Source organism: Convolutriloba macropyga, chromosome 2 (assembly GCF_964194025.1).
Source record: "Convolutriloba macropyga chromosome 2, txConMacr16.3, whole genome shotgun sequence".
In the NCBI taxonomy this organism is placed as follows: domain Eukaryota; kingdom Metazoa; phylum Xenacoelomorpha; order Acoela; family Convolutidae; genus Convolutriloba; species Convolutriloba macropyga.
In genome coordinates this window covers 68,790,662-68,810,393 of record NC_134469.1, presented here as the reverse complement: position 1 = coordinate 68,810,393, position 19,732 = coordinate 68,790,662, and the positions used below count along the sequence as shown (strand labels likewise).

The 19,732-nt window shown below is 34.3% G+C and overlaps 1 protein-coding gene across 1 annotated transcript in view; it reads right to left on the bottom strand.

The window, feature by feature from the left end:
• LOC142335422 (neuronal acetylcholine receptor subunit beta-4-like) overlaps window positions 1–19,498 on the bottom strand; it is an 85,143-nt gene extending 65,645 nt beyond the window's left edge. Inside the window, exons 1-4 of the mRNA XM_075383901.1 lie at window positions 19,460–19,498; window positions 12,606–12,715; window positions 7,034–7,150; window positions 6,414–6,518 (exon numbers count right to left, since the gene is read on the bottom strand). Of these exons, the coding sequence (XP_075240016.1) occupies window positions 6,414–6,518; window positions 7,034–7,150; window positions 12,606–12,715; window positions 19,460–19,486 (359 nt within the window). The 5' untranslated portion in view covers window positions 19,487–19,498. The remainder of the gene's footprint in view (window positions 1–6,413; window positions 6,519–7,033; window positions 7,151–12,605; window positions 12,716–19,459) is intronic.
• Between the last annotated feature and the right edge of the window lie 234 nt (window positions 19,499–19,732).

Here is a 19,732-nt window from a genome sequence, read left to right as displayed (position 1 = left end):
TTGGACCACCAAAACCTAATTGTATTTCGTCATTTGGTTCACTACATTTAGGTAGAGGTGTCCATTTGCGGTGCGGAATCACTGATTTAAGATTCTCACCAATTTCCGTGCAAGCTTTGCACTCACTGGCCTTTGCCAGTATGTCTCTGTGGATGTAGGGCCACCAGATATTTTGAGCTAAAGAATGCATAGCGAAACTGCCTGGATGTGTGGAATGAATGTCTTCCAACACCGCATCCTTAATTGATTTTGGGATTGAAATTCTCTCATCTAGGCAGACACACCCGTGTTTCACGCTTAGATCTCTCCAATATGAGAAGAGATAAGGACTGATCTCTTGCAATCGTTCCGCATCATTTCTAATCACACAGTCCCTTACTTCTTTCAATATCGCGTCCTTTCCAGTCATTATTGCTAGGAACTTCTTACTGAACACTTTATTGAGTGTCTCAGTGAACATTATGTCCACGGCTTCGTCTATCATACTACCAGTTGGGGTTTCTGTATGAGTTGTTGCATTGGATTCGGGTGTTGAAGGTGTCGTGTCGGAGAAAGTTACTCTCGCTTTAGTAAGGGTCGATTTAGAACGGGTTGCTTTGGCCTTTGACATCAATTTGAGAATAATTACTGAATTATTTGATATGAGAGGTTTATTGTGTTTATTCACAAAGTAGTGTTTCTTAGGCAGAATTTGGGCAAAAAGCGAGTGATTTTTGTGTAAGTGGTATTTATACTTGGGGATTTGTGTTTTCGCGCTTAATTTAGTGTTATTAGATGTATTACTTGACTTATTACCATTAATGGGCTGCATTGAGGATAATTGTTCAGATTGTTCACATTCTCTACTGTCTAATATTTGCACCTCTTTTACAGCGAATTTGTTAATGGAATGTGAATTATTTACTTTACGGTGATTTGGTACAAATTGTAATTTTGTAACTTTAGGTGGCATTTGCGACGCAAATGGATGTACAGAATACGGATTAATATTAGAATTAGCATGTGTTAATTGCGGTTCGAATGGAGTTTTCAATGGTGAAACAGTTAATTGTGATGCGAATGCTTTCTTGCAATTAGTTGAATTATCACTTTGTGATATGGTTAATCGCGATGCGAATGGTTGTGTAACTTTTAGTGAAGGCAAATTTGACTTTAATATGTTTCTAAATTTTTTAGTTGCTATTTGTCTATTTGTAATTAGGTGTTTCATTGAATCACGGATTTTTGAAATTGTTGCTACAACAAAATGTTCGTCGTATGTAGATATCTTTTTAGCTCTGGCAAATGGGTTTCTAGAAATTTAGTCAACGAGTCCCATCTTTGCACCTGACATATGCTCAATTGTGAAATTGTACGGTAGCAATCTATCTATCCATCGAGACAGTCGACTATTTTATGACTTGTTTGATCGGTGTTCTTTAAGTATGGACAATAGAGCTCTATGATCTGTCACTACCGTAAAGTTTTTTCCGTATAAATAGTATTTAAAATAATCAATTGACCAAACTATCCCCAATAGTTCCAATTCGTTGACACTGTAGCGTTCTTCCGTTGAATTTAGGAATCGTGACGCGAAGGCTATTGGTTCCAACCATCTGGTGTATTTTGTTCTAATGCTGCCCCCAATCCTGAACGAGAGGCATCACATTTTACGCGAACGTCCAATTTATGGGTTGTAATGGCTATTTTCTGTACTATTTGCTATTTTTTCTTTAATCTGATTAAAATGTTTAGTGTGTTCGTCTGTCCAGATGAATTTTACTGATTTCTTTAAAAGTGGTCTAAGTGTATGATATAATTGTGCTAGGTGTGGTATAAATTTGCCAATGTAATGTACTGACCCTAGAAATGATCAAAGACGTTTTAATGTTGTTGGTGGTGGTATTGTTAAGATTGCAATTGCTTTGCTTTCTAAAAGTGATATTCCAGTCTGTGTAAATTTGTAACCGAGCCATTCTATATCTGCTTTTGCAAAATGACATTTCTGGAGGTTAATTCTCAAGTTATCGTCATCTAATTTCTTTAGACATTTGTGAACGTAGGCTAAATGGTCTGCTTCAGTGCCGGTACTAACGGTTATGATATCGTCCAAGAAACAATATGTGTTTTGTTAGCCTATGAGTGTGTAATCCATAGCTTTTTGAAATTCTGCCGGCATGTCTGTAAGCCCATAAAAACCAGTTTTGAATCTATATGTACCGGTAGATTCTCCACATATGATGTTAAAATTACAGTGTTTTGCTGTGTCGTGATGTAGTTTTAGTTGACTATATGCATACTTTAGATCTAATGTGGTGAAATATGCTCGTTGACCGTTTTGTGTATCTGTAAGGTGTTGTGAGATGGTGTCGATTAACATTTCAATATTAGGCATTTGGTATTTATTTTTATGTATTGCTTTATTTAGTACTTTAGAATCTAATGCGAGCTTTATCGACTGATATTTTTTCACTGTTATTACAAACGGGGAGATGAAGTGTTCGTCAGAGCAACTAGATAGTTTTTCGATATGACCTTCAGTCTGTAATCTTTCTAATTCGGTTGATACTCTAGGTTGAAGATTTATCCGAACACGTCGACCTTTTTGATGCTTTGCTGTGAACGTTTGATGAAACTTTGATTTTGCTACATGTGTTTTAGATAAGCCAATTCTCGATACTAGATGTGGAAATTGCGTCGCGATTGAGTCTTTATTTTTACATGTTGGAATATTGATGTTATAAACACATTTACCAGTTTCTGGTTGTTGTTGGACAACTGCAAGTCCCAATGTAGTGAACAGATCTCTTCCGATGATATTTTTGTGTCCATCATCTACCACAGTCAAAATTGCTGATTTGTCTTGCCATTGATTGTAGACTACTGTGGTTTCTAAGTGCCCAATGACTTTAATCGGCTCATTTGAAAAAGTTTTCAAATTCCTTCTTTCCGTTGATTCTGTCCATCTAGCTGATTTTGTAGATCTGAGGATTTTATTCGCTAAACTTTTTGTGATGATACTGACAGCACTTCCAGAGTCAATTATAGCAGATCTTTTTATTTCCCCCATTTGCACTTCCACGTTTAATGGTTCCAATTGATGAACTGAATCCGAAGAAATTGCCGCCACATAGTCATCAGAATCACTATCGTAGTTTGAATCGTACACCTGTTCGTACAATTGTTGATAGCTCGTTATATAGTTTACTGATTCTTCATCATCACTTTTTTCCGGCGTCTGATCAATTTGGTTTACATTTGATTTTTGGGTTTTCTGAATTGGATTCTGTGACTTTTTTGGTTTGCGACATTTTCTGGCGAAATGACCCATAATACCACAGTTATGGCATTTCTTACCATTCGCGGGACAAATCTGCTTATGGTTGTGGCTCCAACGAAGACCACAATACGTACAAACACTCGTATATTGATAATTTTGAGGGACAGTTGGGTAGCGTGTGAAGTCTCGTTTTGTTGAAGGTCCATTCGCGTTGCGATTGCGTTTTGAGTTATTATTGATGAAATTCACAGAAGTATTACCTGACATCAAGTTTTGGTTAACTTTCTGCTGATTCTGTGCTCCCATTTCCATTTGTATAGCTATCTCCAATGCTTTTGGTGGTTCTACTGTTTCCTTCAACAACTCTTTCTGAGTCTCGTGATCAAGCATATTTAATATGAATGCATCACGAATTAGTGTAGTTTCTTCACTACCAAGATTGCAATTCTCCGCCAATTCTATGAGACGGCCGTAGAAACTTTCTACCGACTCTCCTTTTTGCTGCTTACACGAGTAGAAAACAAAGCGATCGTAAGTTATATTACGAACCTTTGTGAATGAGTCCTCCATTGCCCGCCACAAATCTTTAAAAGGTTGTTTCTCGATCTGAAAATGAGGGTATTTGCTCTTGAAGATCCGCCGTCCCTCTGTACCAATGCTTAGATATAGCAACGATATTGTCTTCTGTTCACAAATTCCCCACGGTTTGTCGCCACAGAGGATCCCGATTTCTTCAACCTTTGCGCAACGGTTTTGCCAGTTTACTTTCAATTGTTGTTTTCGAACTTTACGATCTCTTTCCGTTGCCTGTGTGTGGTTTTCCACCGGTTCTTCGTAGGTAGGTTCAGGCGGGTAGGTCACTGTTGTTGGGGGATCATTCAACAGGATGTCCAATTGTATCCCTTCCTTAGCAAGTAGAGCCAATTTCCATTGCTGCGTCCATTTGATCCACGTCAGAGGAGGTGTTACTGTCGAATTCTCCAAAAATGCTTCTATATGAAGTGGTGTTTTCTTTGAGTCCGCTGCTGACTGCGCCATGTTATGCTCATACACAATGAGTATAGTCAATTGAATTGCAAATGGTCTCGCACAAACTGAGATAGGCACTTGCGCCGCGAATGGCAGGTTTAGTTGTTACTTTCAACTAGATACTTTCTAGATTGGGAAATCGCGGTGCGATTGACTCTAACTGAACTAATCAGCTCAAATGAGAAGCGTTTGCAAGAGTTAAATTAAACTGAGCGTTAGCGCTGCAAATTGGAGAATGAAAGTTAATGATGATACAAATTATGAAAGAAAGTTTGTTCAGGTTTTAATCATACATAAAGGAAGCAAAGTTTGATTTGTTTACAACGTGAATGAATATATATCCGGTACAGACGGAATGAACAGACTAAACTGCTAAAAACGGGAGGAAGTATATAGCAACTGAACTTAAATGGCATTCGCCCTTCAAAAGGAACTTACAACAATGAATTAATTTAAAATACGGATATGGATACATGAAGGGTATGCATTGCCGTATGACAAGTTAATTGAGCAAACGTCACCTAATACAATGGTTGAAGTTGATGTCAAAAAATCAAATTAAAAAAACCAGGACTTCAACTGCTGAAGCGTGCTCTGCAAATGACTGTCTAATAGGTCGTCAGAATTTTTAGAGCATTTGTATATGAATAAAGTTTAACAAACATAATAGACTTCAATACAGCTATTCAGTTTGACGATGCTTTATTGATTTGGCACGACAATTTAGGACAGCGTGTGTATGATCTGAAAAAAAAGAGCCGCGTCTTCTGTTTTGTTTTAGGCCGCTTCAACAGTTTTTGAGTCAATGAGGTCAATTGTTGCTAATTTTAAGAAAAAATATTGATTGAATTTATTTGTTGTAGTCCCTCATTTTTTAATCTGCATTTTAGTTTAAAATCTTTTGATAATAATTAGTAGATCGATCCTTTGTTTCACAGCAAATCTAGTAAACTGTACGGCTAATGAGAAAACGTGTACGAAACTTGAAAAAAAAAACGATTTAATTTTATACCTCAATTGTTTTCAACAGGAAAATTGAAAAAGTCTAAAGAGAATATAAAAAAGGAAAACAGAAGCCAAGGCACTATCAATAACCAAAGATTTGCATTGTAAAGGTTTTTAAACGCTTTATCGGAAAACTTAATGTATCATTTGAATGTAAAATTGAGGTTAGGAGGAGTTCAGATTACGTCAATTGATAATAACTTTTTTCAGAAAAATTTAGAACATTTTGATCCTAAAATTTTGTTCGAGATATATTTAAAAAAATATATCTCGAACAAAATTTTAGTCGAAAATGTCTAACAGTCGTTTTTTTTCAAAGGCTTTCTTATGATACATACCACTTTTGTATCTCCGTAAAAGGTTTCAGTTGGCCATAATTGACTTAAACCAAGGTAGTTTACATTACGAGCCAGCGCCCTTGCCAAATAAACGGACCGTTTGGTTAATTTTACCTTTTTAGTTATACAAAACCTATTTGACTTCATGTAAAAATTATTATAGAGTTTGGGATATGGCGACAAAGAAATGATTATTTAATTGGTTTATGCCATTCAAAAATAGATCACAGTGAATTATACTCTAATAAAGAATTGTATTATACTTTGCAATACCTTTGTCTAAAAGTTCCACAAACTAGCGAAATATTAGTTAAAATCTAATGGTTGGTGGGTTGGCTCCTAATGTAAGGTTACTAGCCCTCATATAAGTTTGGAGCTTGGAACAATAAAACCAGTGTGGGCTGAGGTTTTCCAATCTTTGGCCTATTATCATACCATTTTTTCCGTTGCCCTATAAACTAACCATTCCTCCATAACAGGCCCTATGATCCAACACGTTGTCTAGACTTTGATCTCACCATCGTGCGATCATTTATGCCACAATGCTTTTCCAGGCACTATGCTATACCCCTAGTGTGCAAGTCAAGATGGTCAGATAGACCAAATCGGTAAAACCTCAGCTTGGGCTATGCTCATTATTTCGAGGTATGTCCGAGTGACTTAATCTAAGCATTTGAGGTCTTCAATGAAGGCAAAGTTTCCGCCAGAATACGTAATATGATCAACTGTACAGCGCGAGAAAGAGATAATAATAACAATTGGTGAGTAGAGTGCAGACTTACTTTTCGTCCATGTTTCCATTCTGGTTCACGATAGTGATCTCATTGGCTGAGTGGATCCAGGACCCTATCTTTATGTCACACCTCTGTCTGTCATAAGGGAAGTGCCTGCATCAAATGTTATTACAGGTTTTTATAATTGATGCTGTTTACTCTATTATGATCCTCATCAAAACGCTCCGGTTTTGGTTGTGCATAAAATATACTGTGAATTGCTTTATTGGTTTCCACGCACTTACATGAGGGTGAAAATGGTAAAAATCTCTTTTTATCATCATTTTTTGCACATTTGCAAGATGAAGAGTTAAATTGAAACTCTTACAGCATGACTAGTTGCCTTGCAGCATGGAATTTCACTGGGGTATACTTTTGTATACAAAATATCCGTTTTCTTCCGTTTTCCAAAAAATTCTACTGTCACAGTGCCTACCTCGCAAATTTCGTCCCAAAAAATTTGTTTGAATTTTTCTTTAGCGTAATTCTCATCTTTTCACAACAGATTACTTCATTATTTCCGATTTCAAGTTTGTTGAATTTATTATGGGCTTCTCAGACTTATTAGCGGTATTATTACGCGTTTTTCCCCAGAAAATCTTAATATTAATATAGTACTTTACTAGTACCTGATGTGTATGTTGCATGTAGATATTAGGAGTATGGGCTTGTTCCACTGAATTCTTCCATTGTTGTAAACCATTAGAGGAATCGTGCTCTGCTTGGACTCGTCAAAGTTGCCTACTCTAGAACACAACGCCAAATTAATACATGATCTTTTAACTAAAAGTCAAAAAGTATAGAAGAGAGGGAAAAAAACTTCATTTATCATGCAATCTTAACGTCGAGGTCATAAAAAAATTTCTAACACCAACATTACACGAAGCTGAAAACCTGCGAGCGGAGAAGTGAAAATTGAAAAATGATTCTTCCCCAGGTTTCGTGGGCAGGCTTTCGTGCGTTTATGTCCAGACCTATCGTCAGTTTTATTCATATAAGTTGTTCTCAAAGTTTTTATAATGAATTCATTTCAAGAATAAATATCTTAGGGTAATGGTTGCAATGAAGTGCCCTAGCAGTTGTAACATTTTAAATTTATAAAAGGTGCTCGATGAAAGTATTGGTTGATGGCCTATAATTCTGAAATTGTCCAAAACAAATAAAAATATTGGATGCGACTTTTCCTGCGTTCGACATTTTGTAACTTTTAAACTCAAGTGAGTTGAGGTTTTCTTGGTATAAAACTTTCACTTGAGTGAGCACTCAAGTAAGAGTGCTTCGTCAAACACAGGCTCATTCGTGGCAAAAATTTTGGCATTTTTGTTGTCAAAAAAAATTTTGTGCACTGCAGGGTCACTATGTTCAGACTTTTGTGCGTTCAAAATTACCTATGTCCAGACTATTGTGCGTTCAACGTTACCTATGTCCAGACTATCGTGCATTCATTCATGTTTCCAGACCAGTAATTTTGAACGCACGACACCCCCTTGTGCGTTCGTTTTGGTCTAGACATATCGGTTTTCGGTCTGGGTCGTCAGCCCAGAAAAACATTTCCACAAAGAAACTTGTAATGAAGGACAATTCCAATGGTTCCGTTTGTTTCAAACTTAAAGTGCAATTGAAAATGCAATCAAAAATGCATAGGTCAGCATGAAGCAACAACTGACGATTAGGTTTGTACCGGTTAAGAAAAATATCACCAATTCAAACATAAAGCTCTAAGTTTTAACCTTTTTCTGGGTAGCGATAACAACCAAATTCTTTAATGTTAGTGTCAGATGCTCGTTTCAATCAAACGCTGTACCAGGAAAAAATTAGTCGAAATTGAACAGTTATCTTTTGTGAATATGGCTGATTGATTGATTTTACGAATTGATTGATTGCTTAATGATCAGTTTTTGTTAGTGTAGTTCAATTAGTTATGGGTATTGAAAGTACGTAACTTTTTTTAAAAAAATGCGTGGCAACTTGAGTCAACTTAAGGGAAAAATCTTTTATGAAATATTTTTGATTTTCACCATTGGGGTCTTTTACTTGATAATGAGAGTGTGTACTTGCATGATCAGAAAAATGTGAAATACTTAGTGAAATGAGTGCCATAAAAAAGCATGGGTCAGCATAGGTCAATTGACGTTGGAGTTTGGAATGGTGCAAAAACCTCACCATATTAATATAAGTTGAATCTTTTCTCTGGCTTTCGACAACAATCAGTTTTTTAGCTTGAGAGTTAGTCAAATTTGTAAACACTATTAGATGACACTTTACCTGCTCATTTCAATCAAATGCTGTTCTACAAAAACCTTAGTAAAAAAATGGTTATATTAAAATTGAGAGTTTGTACTTGCGTGATGAAAAAAATATGAAATCTGACAGAAAGTGCTGTCAAAAAGGCATTAAAAAGCAACAAGTGACGACGAAGTTCGTAACTGTTAAAAAACCTCAATAATTCAAACATATGATTTTAAGGTTTTATTCTCTTTTTGGGTTGCCATGACAACCAATTATTTATTGTTAGAGTTATTCAAAAGCAGAAACACTATCAAATGACAGTTCATCTGGTCGTTTCAATTGAATGCTGTACTACGAAAAAAGTCTTGCCAAAAACGAATGCTTATCTTATAAGAACGTGAAAGATTGAGCCATTGCAGGATTTCGTTGGTTGGTTAAAGGTAAGTTATAGTAAGTTTTATTCGATTAGTTAAAGATATTGAAACCACATAACTTTAATATATGTGCATTGCAATTTGAGTCAACCTAAATGAAAAAAATTGTTGTTTTTCATTTTCAACATTGGGGTCTTTCACTTAATACTGAGCGTGTGTACTTGCGTGATCAAAAATATGTGAAGTTTAAAAGAATATGCAGTCAAAAAGGCATAGGTGAGCAAAAAGCAGCAATAAACGACGGATTTTGAAACGGCTAAAAAATTTCAAGAATTCAAACATTTTTTTTTCAAAGTCTTATTCTCTTTTTGGGTCGCCATACTAAGCAATTATTTAGTGTCAGAATTATTCAAAAGTATGGACACTATCAGATGACAATTTATTTGGTCCTTTCAATCAATTGTTTTGCTACAAAAAAGTTTGGCAACTTTCTTTAAAAATATTCATTGGAAGTTGAGTCACTCTTAGTGAAAAAATAATTGAAATAACTGTTATTCAATTTCGCCATAAGGGTCTTGTACTTAATATTGAGATTGTGTACTTGCTTGATGCAGAAAAATGTGAAATTAAAAATGAAAGTGCTATCAAAAGGCATAAGTCAGCAAGCACAAACAAGGTGACGAATAGGATTGTAGAGGTAAAAAAGTGTCGCTTCAAAATGTCTCAACTTAAAATTCAAAATTATTAGCTTTTTCTGGGTAGTGATAGCGACCAGTTGTTTAGTTTTAGATTTAGTGAAAAGTGTAAAAACAATCAGATGACATCTTATCTGCTCGTTTCAAACAAACGCTGTACTACAGAAAAACTTCCTAGTCCAAAACGAATAGTTTTGTTAGGAATCTGGTTGATTGATTGATTGTAGGAATTGATTGATTGAAGAACGATTTGCTTTTGTTATTTTTGTTAGATTAGGTATTAGTAATAAAGCCACGTAAATTTTGAAAAACTGCATGGAAAATTGCATGAAACTAAGTAAAAAAATATTGAAAATCGATTTTCATTTTCACCGTTGGCGACTTGCTCTTAATATTGAGAGTGAGATCTCGCGTGATGCGAAACAAAATATTGTGAAATAAAAAGAAAAGTATAATCATAAAGACATGGGTAAGCATGTAGCAACAAGGGACTTTGAGGCCTGCATCGGTTAAAACAAATTTTACTAATTTAAATTGAAAATTCCTTCATGTTAATCTTCCTCTCCGCAGCGATAAGAACCATTTTCATAGTGTTATATTTAGTCAGAAATGTAAACACTAACTGATGATTTCTTCTTTGCTTCATTTAATCAAACACGTTACTACTAAAAAGCTTTAGTGTAAAACTATAGGTTATCTTGTATGTAATTGGCTGATTGATTGATTGTAGTAAATGATTGATTGGTTAATTATACGTTTTGCTAGTTCCAAATCAAATATAATATTCTGAGTTAGAATGTTTTTTGGGCTAAGACAACAACCAAATTTTAAGTATTAGAGTTAGTCAAGTTTGTAAACACTATCAAATGACATTTTATCTTTTCATTTCAATCAAATGCTGTACATCGCAATTTCAGTCAACAGAAATGAAAAAAATATTTAAATGTTTTTAAATTTCACCATTAGGTCTTGCAATTAATATTGAGAGTTTGTACTTGCGTGATGTAAAAAAAATTTGTGAAATGTATAAGGAAGTGCAATCAAAAAGGCGTAGCTCCCCAAGAAGCAACAAGTGACGACTGGTTTTGTAATGGTTAAGAAGCCTCATTAATTCGAACACATTATTTAAAGTTTTATTCTGTTTTGGGTTGCTATAACAATCAATTATTTCGAGTTAGTCAAAATTGTAAACACCATAAAATGACACTTCCGTGAAATGCTGTGCTACGAAAAAAATCTAGTCAAAAATGAATGATTATCTTGTAGGAATATGAATGATTGGTTGGTTGTAAGAATTGATTGAATGTTTATTGAAGTTTTTGTCAGAGTAATTCAAATGGTTATGGGTATTAAAAGCACTCAACTTATTTTTAGAAATGCATGAAAGTTTGACTCAACCTAAGTAAAAAATATACTGCAATTTTTTCCTATTCACCATTAGGGTCTTGCACTTAATATTGAGAGTGTGTACTCGCTAGTTTGAAAACTTGTTTTTTTAGGAGGTCGATTGTTTTTTAGGAATCTGATAGATTCCTAAAAGACGATGCATCTTCTGCCGGAAACTTCTGGCAGATTCCAACAGGACCTTGCATCTTCTGCAAGAAGTTTCTGACAGATTATCAAAAACTAAACATTTTTTTGGCAGAACCCTACGAGATAACTTTATTTCTAACAGATTCCTACAAGATAACAATTTTTCTGCCACAATTTTACAAGATACCTTTTTCTTCCAGGTTCCTGCAAGATATATATTCTTTTCCGGTCAGATTCCTTCAATATACCCCTTTTTATGGCCGATTCTCACAAGATACTCATTTTTTTTCTGCTAGATTCTTACAAGATAAACCTTCGCTTGCAAGTAACTTCTGGGCCAAAAAATGCGCACAAAACGTTCTTGTATCCAAATAACTAAAAAAATTGAGACGGTTCGAAAATTTGAAGGTACACATATTCTGTGCGTCGACAAAATAAAGCAAGAGAAATGCTCAGTTTTAATTTTCTTGTAATGCAACATATATGAACATTTTTTGGCATCAATGCGTCTTTTCGTCTTCTGTCAGATAAATCACTGTTCTGACAACTTCTAGCAGATAATCAGCTTTTTGGTAGAGACTTAGAAGATAATCATTTTTCTGCCAGAAATTGGAAGATAACCAGTTTTCCGCCAGAGTCCGTCAGATTCTTACAAGATAACCATCCAGTCTAGGGAAGAGCATAAAACGTAAAAAATAGATTTGATGTCTTTGAGACTCATATCGAATTTGGTTGCCATCATTTGGTGTACGTTTACGGAACTCGAGGCTCCTTATTGGTATCTAGTTATAATATTTGTTTAGTTTCTGTCTAGCCTTCTGGAGCTGTTAGAGATACTTTTCCAGAATATGCTCGAACGTGCTATTCATGTTAAAATTTTACTGGGTAAATTTTTGTCGGACTAGAACTATTTTCTCTAGACTCAGTTTATGAATTTCTGTTGAAATTATCATTCTGTATGTAGCATTTCTTAAGTCTGGTTCTGTCTGCGCCTAGTTTTCAAAAAATGATAATTTTGAGCTCCAAAACTTCACTATGAAAAGTTTTTTTGTTAACTTTGTGCATGCATCTACGCTTAATTATAATCAATGGCTGAGTTTTCCGGTATATGACCTGATTAGATGTTTGCATAATATTTTGGAAAAATAGAACATCTGACGTTGATTTCAGCAACCTGAGTCGAAAACAGTTATTCTGATACGTTCACATTGAACAGTTTTGTTATTCAATAGATGTTTGCATGATTACAGATATATTGTTTTTGGTATTGATTCTAGCGACTGGGGGTACCAAAATTAGTTCTCAGGAACCAATTTCAGAAATCGTTTCTAGACTAGAGAATTTAAAAAAAACTCGAAAATAATACGCACTTGTTGTAAACCACAATGTCAGGTACCCACACGTGGTGGGGTGCAATGGTGAAGTGGGAAATGTTGCCAAAGTCCTCCGGTCTCCACGAAATGGTCTGGTCCACCCACGTCTGCAATATATGCATATGCTATATCATTTTCAAAGGAAAGAAGCATAAGATATTGTATGTATAAAAATTATTCCAATTGATATATAAGTCATTGAAAAAAAATTTCAACAAGCCCACTTGTTTCCTAGAAAAGAATCTCCACCTCTGTCTTCCCTAAACTGATACTGATAATCAGTGAAATGGGTAGTATGTTTTGATATGTTTTCCCAAAACACGAAAAGCTCTTGGCAATTAAGCAATGCAGTTAGAATGCAATTTAGTGCTTGTAAGTTTTAAGAAAATTTTAAGGTAAAAAGTGTTAAGAAGTATAATGGGAATAACAAATACGCATGCAAGGATTCCAGCTCTAATCGAGCAGTAGATAGTGAAATAATTTTAAAAAATCAAGCGGCGTGTTTTTGCTCACTCGACTCATTTTAAATCGCAACATTTCATATAGAAATGCCCGATTAACATAAACACTTGACTAAAAAGTCCTGAAAAGCAAAAAAGAAAAACAAAGAGACTCATTTCCGTTTGGGCCATTTTTTCATAAAGATATTTTTTAAAAGCAGACAAAAAACAACACAAAACTTCCAGGAACTGCTTATCAGACAGCTCATTTGACTGCTTATCAGACAGCTCATTTGACTGCTTATTCACACAGCTCATTTGACTGCTTATAGAACAGTCGCTCTTTTTCTCTCTCTCTATCTTCGAACAATATCCTCATTGACTTTAAAGAGTTTGACCTTCTCCTCTTTGACTTTAACGAATTTTGTTTAAAACAATCGATTCTGAGCATTATTGATGCATTTCTAAACAAAAAACAGCTCTAACAAACAAAAAAGATCGATGATAAACAGTATTCATCTATGAACAAGCAAGACATTTACCAGCTCTATATTAAACCTTAAGAAAAATTGGTAGAAAAAGAAATTTATAGAGGATACAACTACAAAATTTACCAAGATGATGGAGTCTGGTTTGTATATGGCTAATCCCCAACTGTTAGGGGGTGAGACGGTACAGGGTAGGGTTCCAATTGCAATAGATCATAAAACAGTAGGCACCATGACGGAGGCGAACGAATCGGTTCGTGATTTCCCAAAAAAAGCGAAAATCTTGTTATTAGCAGTAGTATAATAAGCAAGCTTGAAATCGACAAATCTATTCCAATCGACTGCGCAATGCTTATCGGGGGTCCACTACCAACGAGAAAATTAAAGTTTTGAACAAATAGGATCCAAAAAAATTCGAACATTTGTGATTCAAGACGGTACCAAGAACGTGCTCAAGCATAAGAGTAAATCTGGCATGGAAAGTTTCCTTGAACACAAAAAACTAATTGAATTATGCATGGAAAAATTCAATCCAGATGTTTGCGTTGTTTGCGAAATACCACCATTGAAAAACGTTGAGCAGTATCAGGATAAAAATGAAAAAATGATGAAATCAATAATCTTATTGCATCATACTATTCTGATAAACCATCCTTCAAGATATCCTTTCTTTATGCTAATATTAAAAAGGTAAATAATGCAGTAAACGAGGATAACGGCAGTGATTCCATTGAATGTAAATTCTTATTTTTTGATAATGTGCATTTAAACTATCAACATGGTGTGCCTCTTCTCAAAAACTGACTACTTTCTTGTCTTCTTTTGACGTGTAATGGTAGCATCTGTCCCAAAAGACTGTACCAAAACAAAAACTTAATTAATAAAATTCCTCCATACGCTTACAGCTCTAATTATCGAAATAAACCATACAACTACCCCCAGCAGACAGAAAATTTTTCTTGACTTCTAATAGCAATTATCAGCCTGTGAATCAAAGATACTCCGCGCAAAATTATAAAGGTGCTTCTAATTATTATGCCCAATCATATCAAAAACCCCCATTCCAATAAAACGATAAATTGTAATGCTGATGATTTAGAGAACTGTTGTTGCAATTGTTTAAAATAAATGTCCTTGAGCATCTTCTTTTTGTCAACCCAGCAATCAAAATCTTTTTATTTAGTTTTGTTGGTGTTGGCCTCAAGATTTCCCGCGTCAAAAGTGGCAATTATATTACATAGCAAAACAATTACTTTCGACGAAGGCTCTGGAAAAACTTTAAAGTACCTTCCACAAACAGGGCTTTTGTTTGTAGGTTGTGAATTTCTTATTACTATATTTCATTTTCCGATTAGCTTAACGCTACTCCTAACAGCTAGTGATATAGAAAGAAATCCAGGGTTTGCTTTAGCATACAATGAGTCTATCAAAATGACTCTAAGAAGAGAGTAAGAATTAAAAATTTTTCATCTAAATGTACAAAGCATTCTAAGCAAGAAAGAACAACTACGCACGCTAATGCACGATCTTGGTCCTAAATAAATTTTCTGTTTCACAGAAACAGGGCTTTGTGAGTTTGATAATATAAACGTTTTCAATCCTGACAAAGAAAGATATTATTGTTTCAGAACTGACCGTAATTCGACGGCCGGAACGAGAACGAAAAAAGTTGGTGGAGTTATGATGCTTGTGCCAAAGGTTTTTTGTCCAAAATTTTATTATGATTTGAACCTTTTTACGGGAAAATTTGAGAGTAAATGGGTTTATTGAAAACACCAACTTGTTCATCCGTACTAGTGAATGATAGCTATAACACCAATAAACAAAATAGTTTTTGGACCAATTTTCAATTAACATTGACAACGCAATTACGAAAATCGAAAAGATAATACTTCTGGGTGACTATAACATTAAATATTTAGATACCTTGGAAAGATCTAGACTTGAAACAGTAATACTTCCCTATGATTTGCATATAGAGAACCAAACCATTCCAACTCGTGTAAACTGTGCCAACAATACCAAAAGCCTTATTGATTACATTATTACTGACTGTTCAACTATAAACGACACTGTAATTTGTGAGAGCATAGTAAAAAGTGACCACTTTCCTACTCTATGTCTGTTAGGGCTTCATGTTGAAACTAAAAAGGTACCAATCCAGAAGAGATTTTTGGAAAAAAAGAAGTCTAATGCACTTGATTTTAAACACTGCCTAGAACAACAAAACAGGCAAAAAATGCATGTTCAGAACAACTTGGATTCAATGCTACAATTTTCACGGGAAACCTTACAATAGCACTTTCGAAAAATGTCCTACTCAAAGAATTTTACATTAACAGACAAATGATTAACTAGAAAATCAGGACAATTGATGGTCGATCCAGATAGGTTTTTGAACGGTAAAGACCATGAATGTTTCTTTGATCTAAAAACTCAAATTAGTATTTCTAATAACAACGATTTCGTCAGACTTCAGAGAAATCTTATGGAAGCAGCAGTAATGACAGAAGAAAAACGGATGCTGATAAATGAAGTAAGAAAATCTCAATAAATAAAACCCAGAATCTATTGTTTGAGAAATGAATTTGTTGATTATGTAACCCAAACAAAAAATGCTAACCTGTTGAACTACCGTTTCTCTACACTTGAGAAATTCCAAGGTCCTCAGCATCTACTACAGAGATCGGGGATATGCAATGCTAAACAAAAATTTTTTATTTTTCACTATGCAACGGAAAAAGTCTGTCATGATGCAATTAGGGCACTTGGGAGAAATAAACCAATCGGACCATCGAACTCTCCTTTATGGGCTATTTAAGACTCAAACTCTGTCCTTGTTCCTCATTTAAACCTTCTTGTGAACTACTGCATCAAAATATCTTGTTTCCCCGATGAGCTTAAACAAGCACAAGTTGTTCCACTGTACAAGAAAGATGACCCTGAGGAACCTAATAACTATCGCCCAATTTCCACTACCCCATGTTTTTCTAAAATCCTTGAAACCATGTTGAGGGATCAAAATAGTCAGTACCTTTATGACAACAAATTACTCTGTAAAAATTAGTATGGTTTTAGGAAAAAGTTTTCAACCATCGATTACCTATTTTTTGCATAGAATTCATCAAAAACAAAACTGACATTAACAATTTTGTCAAAGCAGCATTTCTTGACCTATCAAAGGTTTTTGACTCTATCAGTTATTACATTTTGGATATCATTTCAGGCAATTAAATTTTTGATGAGAGCTCGAAAAATCTCTTAAGAAGTTTTGTTACTAGCTGCCACCAATCCGTTATATTACAAGATTGCATATCAGATGTAGTAATGCTTCATAGAGGTGTACCACAAGGAATAGTATTTGGCGCGGTCTTTTTTTCTCTGTACATTAATGATATGACAACAAGATTTGACGATGAAACTGAATTTATACAATATGCTGATTATACCGTTATTTTAACTTTTGATAACTCCATTGACAAAAGCAAGATCAAGTTAGAGCAAAATGCAAACAAACTTGTTCGATACTTTCATGAACATCACCTCACAGTTAATACCTCTAAAATTGATTTCATGATATTTGGTAAGAGCGAACAAAAAGAATTCAATGAAGAGATAATTATAGATTCAATTCCAATAGACGAAAAACCGGAAATAAAAAAATTTTTAGGGGCTCACATAGACAGCAATTTAACGTTTCAAGGGGAAGTGAAACATATCCTACGAAAAATGGCCCGAGGAAAAAAAACAATTTGTGCTATTAGAAAATGAATTCCGCAAAAACTATTGATATTTCTCTTAAATGCTCTGGTTCTGCACTGGTTCAGCCACTTGCGCTACTCAGCAGTTATCATTCACACAATTGAGCAAAGTTTTATAGTATCTTTTGAAAAACAGCTTTACTCGTCATTACGAGCAGTCTTTTTTCAAGCAAAAATTTGAATCTGTTCAAGATATTAAATGCAGTCGGATTATAATCCCCATAAGACTCTTTTTAAAAACGAAAAGATTACCATACTTTTGGAAAATAAAAAAATAGTTACGACCTGCTTTTTCACCAACATCGGGACGTCCCTTAATCAACTGGAATCTTCATGAGTCTATAAGGACAAAAATTGTTCTGGGACCATAAATTTTTCTCAGCCAAAATGCAAATCTCGTTTGTTAGGTTAGCGATACTAGATTGGGATGAACTACCAAGTGAAATTAAAATCAAAACAAGATAAAAAAAATTTTTCCCAAGGAACTTAGAATTTTCTTTTGCTCACTTCACAAAATGAACCCTCTTTTGTGGAAGGTTAATTATTCAACATGTCGTGACTTTAAATTTGGAAAAATGAATTATAACTACTGTTTACTGGTTGGGTTGACATTATAAACTTAATTAATTTTTCATTCTGAGATATGCGACATAAATTGAAACAACTTAAACTTTCTGTTGTAATATGTAAATAATAAATCAATTTAAATATTTACACTGCCGGAGTAACATCACTTGTATACTCGTTGATATGGTTCGGAATTCAGTGTTTTATTTTACTTCCAGTGAATTTTAGAGTTTATTTTTAGCGTTTTCTGAGTAATTTGACAATTAACTGATTTGAAGAAAGGGATCAACTTTGTACGAAAAGGAGAGGGTTATTTTTAGCGTTTTCTGAGTAATTTGACAATTAACTAATTTGATGAAATGGATCAACTTTGTACGAAAATACAATAGTCTAGTTTTCAGCTTATCTACACTAACCATGAACAGTATTTAATTATTAGAATGTTTTTCTGGAAGAATTGTAAAATTATTCAACAAACACTTGGCGGAAAGTAAAAATTTTAAATGAAATGAATTCTATGAACATCAATGCACACTGGGGCAGATTAAGTTTAAAAAAACCATTATTTTTTAGCAGAGATGAAGAAACAGTAAATTCGTCAAAAAATTTTTTACAATCTTTGTGTCACGTCTAATAATTTAAGCGAACTAATATAACTCTGGACCAAAAATAAGGTTGCTTGTCAGTTGGTAGCCAAAAGTTATGTCTGTTTCCGCTAAATCATTACCGGGAAAAAACTTTTAAAAAAACCACCTGCAAAAAAAATTCGAGAAAAGCGCAGGTTTAAATTAAGTATTTGAAGAATATTTTTGGAACAGAAAATTTGTGAACCTCAAGTGTTTATATTTGAAAATTTATTGAAAAATTTATTTTTTTTAGTTGATAGGAATGAAAAAAATCGTTGTTTGAACTCTGGTCTCCTGCAATATTTTAAGTAATTGTGATGTTGTGTAGAAGAATTTTTTAAAATTCTGGCTATTTGCATAGTTAGCTTGGCGGAATTTTTTATAATTAGTTTCTTAACAAAATTTTTGACACACAAGTCTTTTGGAATTGCAATATTGCAATTGAGTGTCGCGCTCTGGTGGTCCGCAACTAGAAGTCTTCTAATGTCAGAAATGCAACAGTTTTGATTTTTCACTCGAAAAAATGGCATTTGAAAAACTTCGCTTGATGTGTATCAATTTTATGCTTTTTCATAGTTGTGGGTGAACAATATCGCCTGTTTTATGAATTTGCATTGAGATACAACAAATTCAGGTCACGGGGCTTCATGACAGCTCAAATCATGGTGATAAAAAAATCACTGCACAAATCAAAAATTAAGTTCATGAAATCGGCCACTGTTCGTGAATGAGCCTTACACATATTTCATTAAAAAATAAATTTTAACGGTTATGTTAAAAGAAGAGGGGTGCTCAAAATTAGGATGAGTATGATATCATCCTTAAACTGAAAGAAGAGATAAATTTTTCGTATACAAATAACTGGATTGGTACACAGAGGTGGAACGCCAATGTGGAAAAGGAGTATAATAATAGTTTGAAAATTCTTTATTTTCATTTTTCACATGTCAGAAATAAATGTTTGCTTACCATTCTCTGCCAGAAGAGGACAGTCATCTGTTCTTGCTTCACATCCTGAAACAGAATTTGTATTTGTTTCTCAACAAAATTAGAGAGTGGAGGTGTTTTTCTTGGAATACTACTTGGAATATAGCTGTTCTAATTAGGCAATGTGTCTGTTATCTACTTTCTGCGGAAAAGTGTTTCTTTCCGCGAAAGCCTTAATTTGGCAAGTTTTGTTACTAATTCTCATATCAAACTTTTAAGGAGCCATGATATACAAAATGCTAATTCGCATATGGT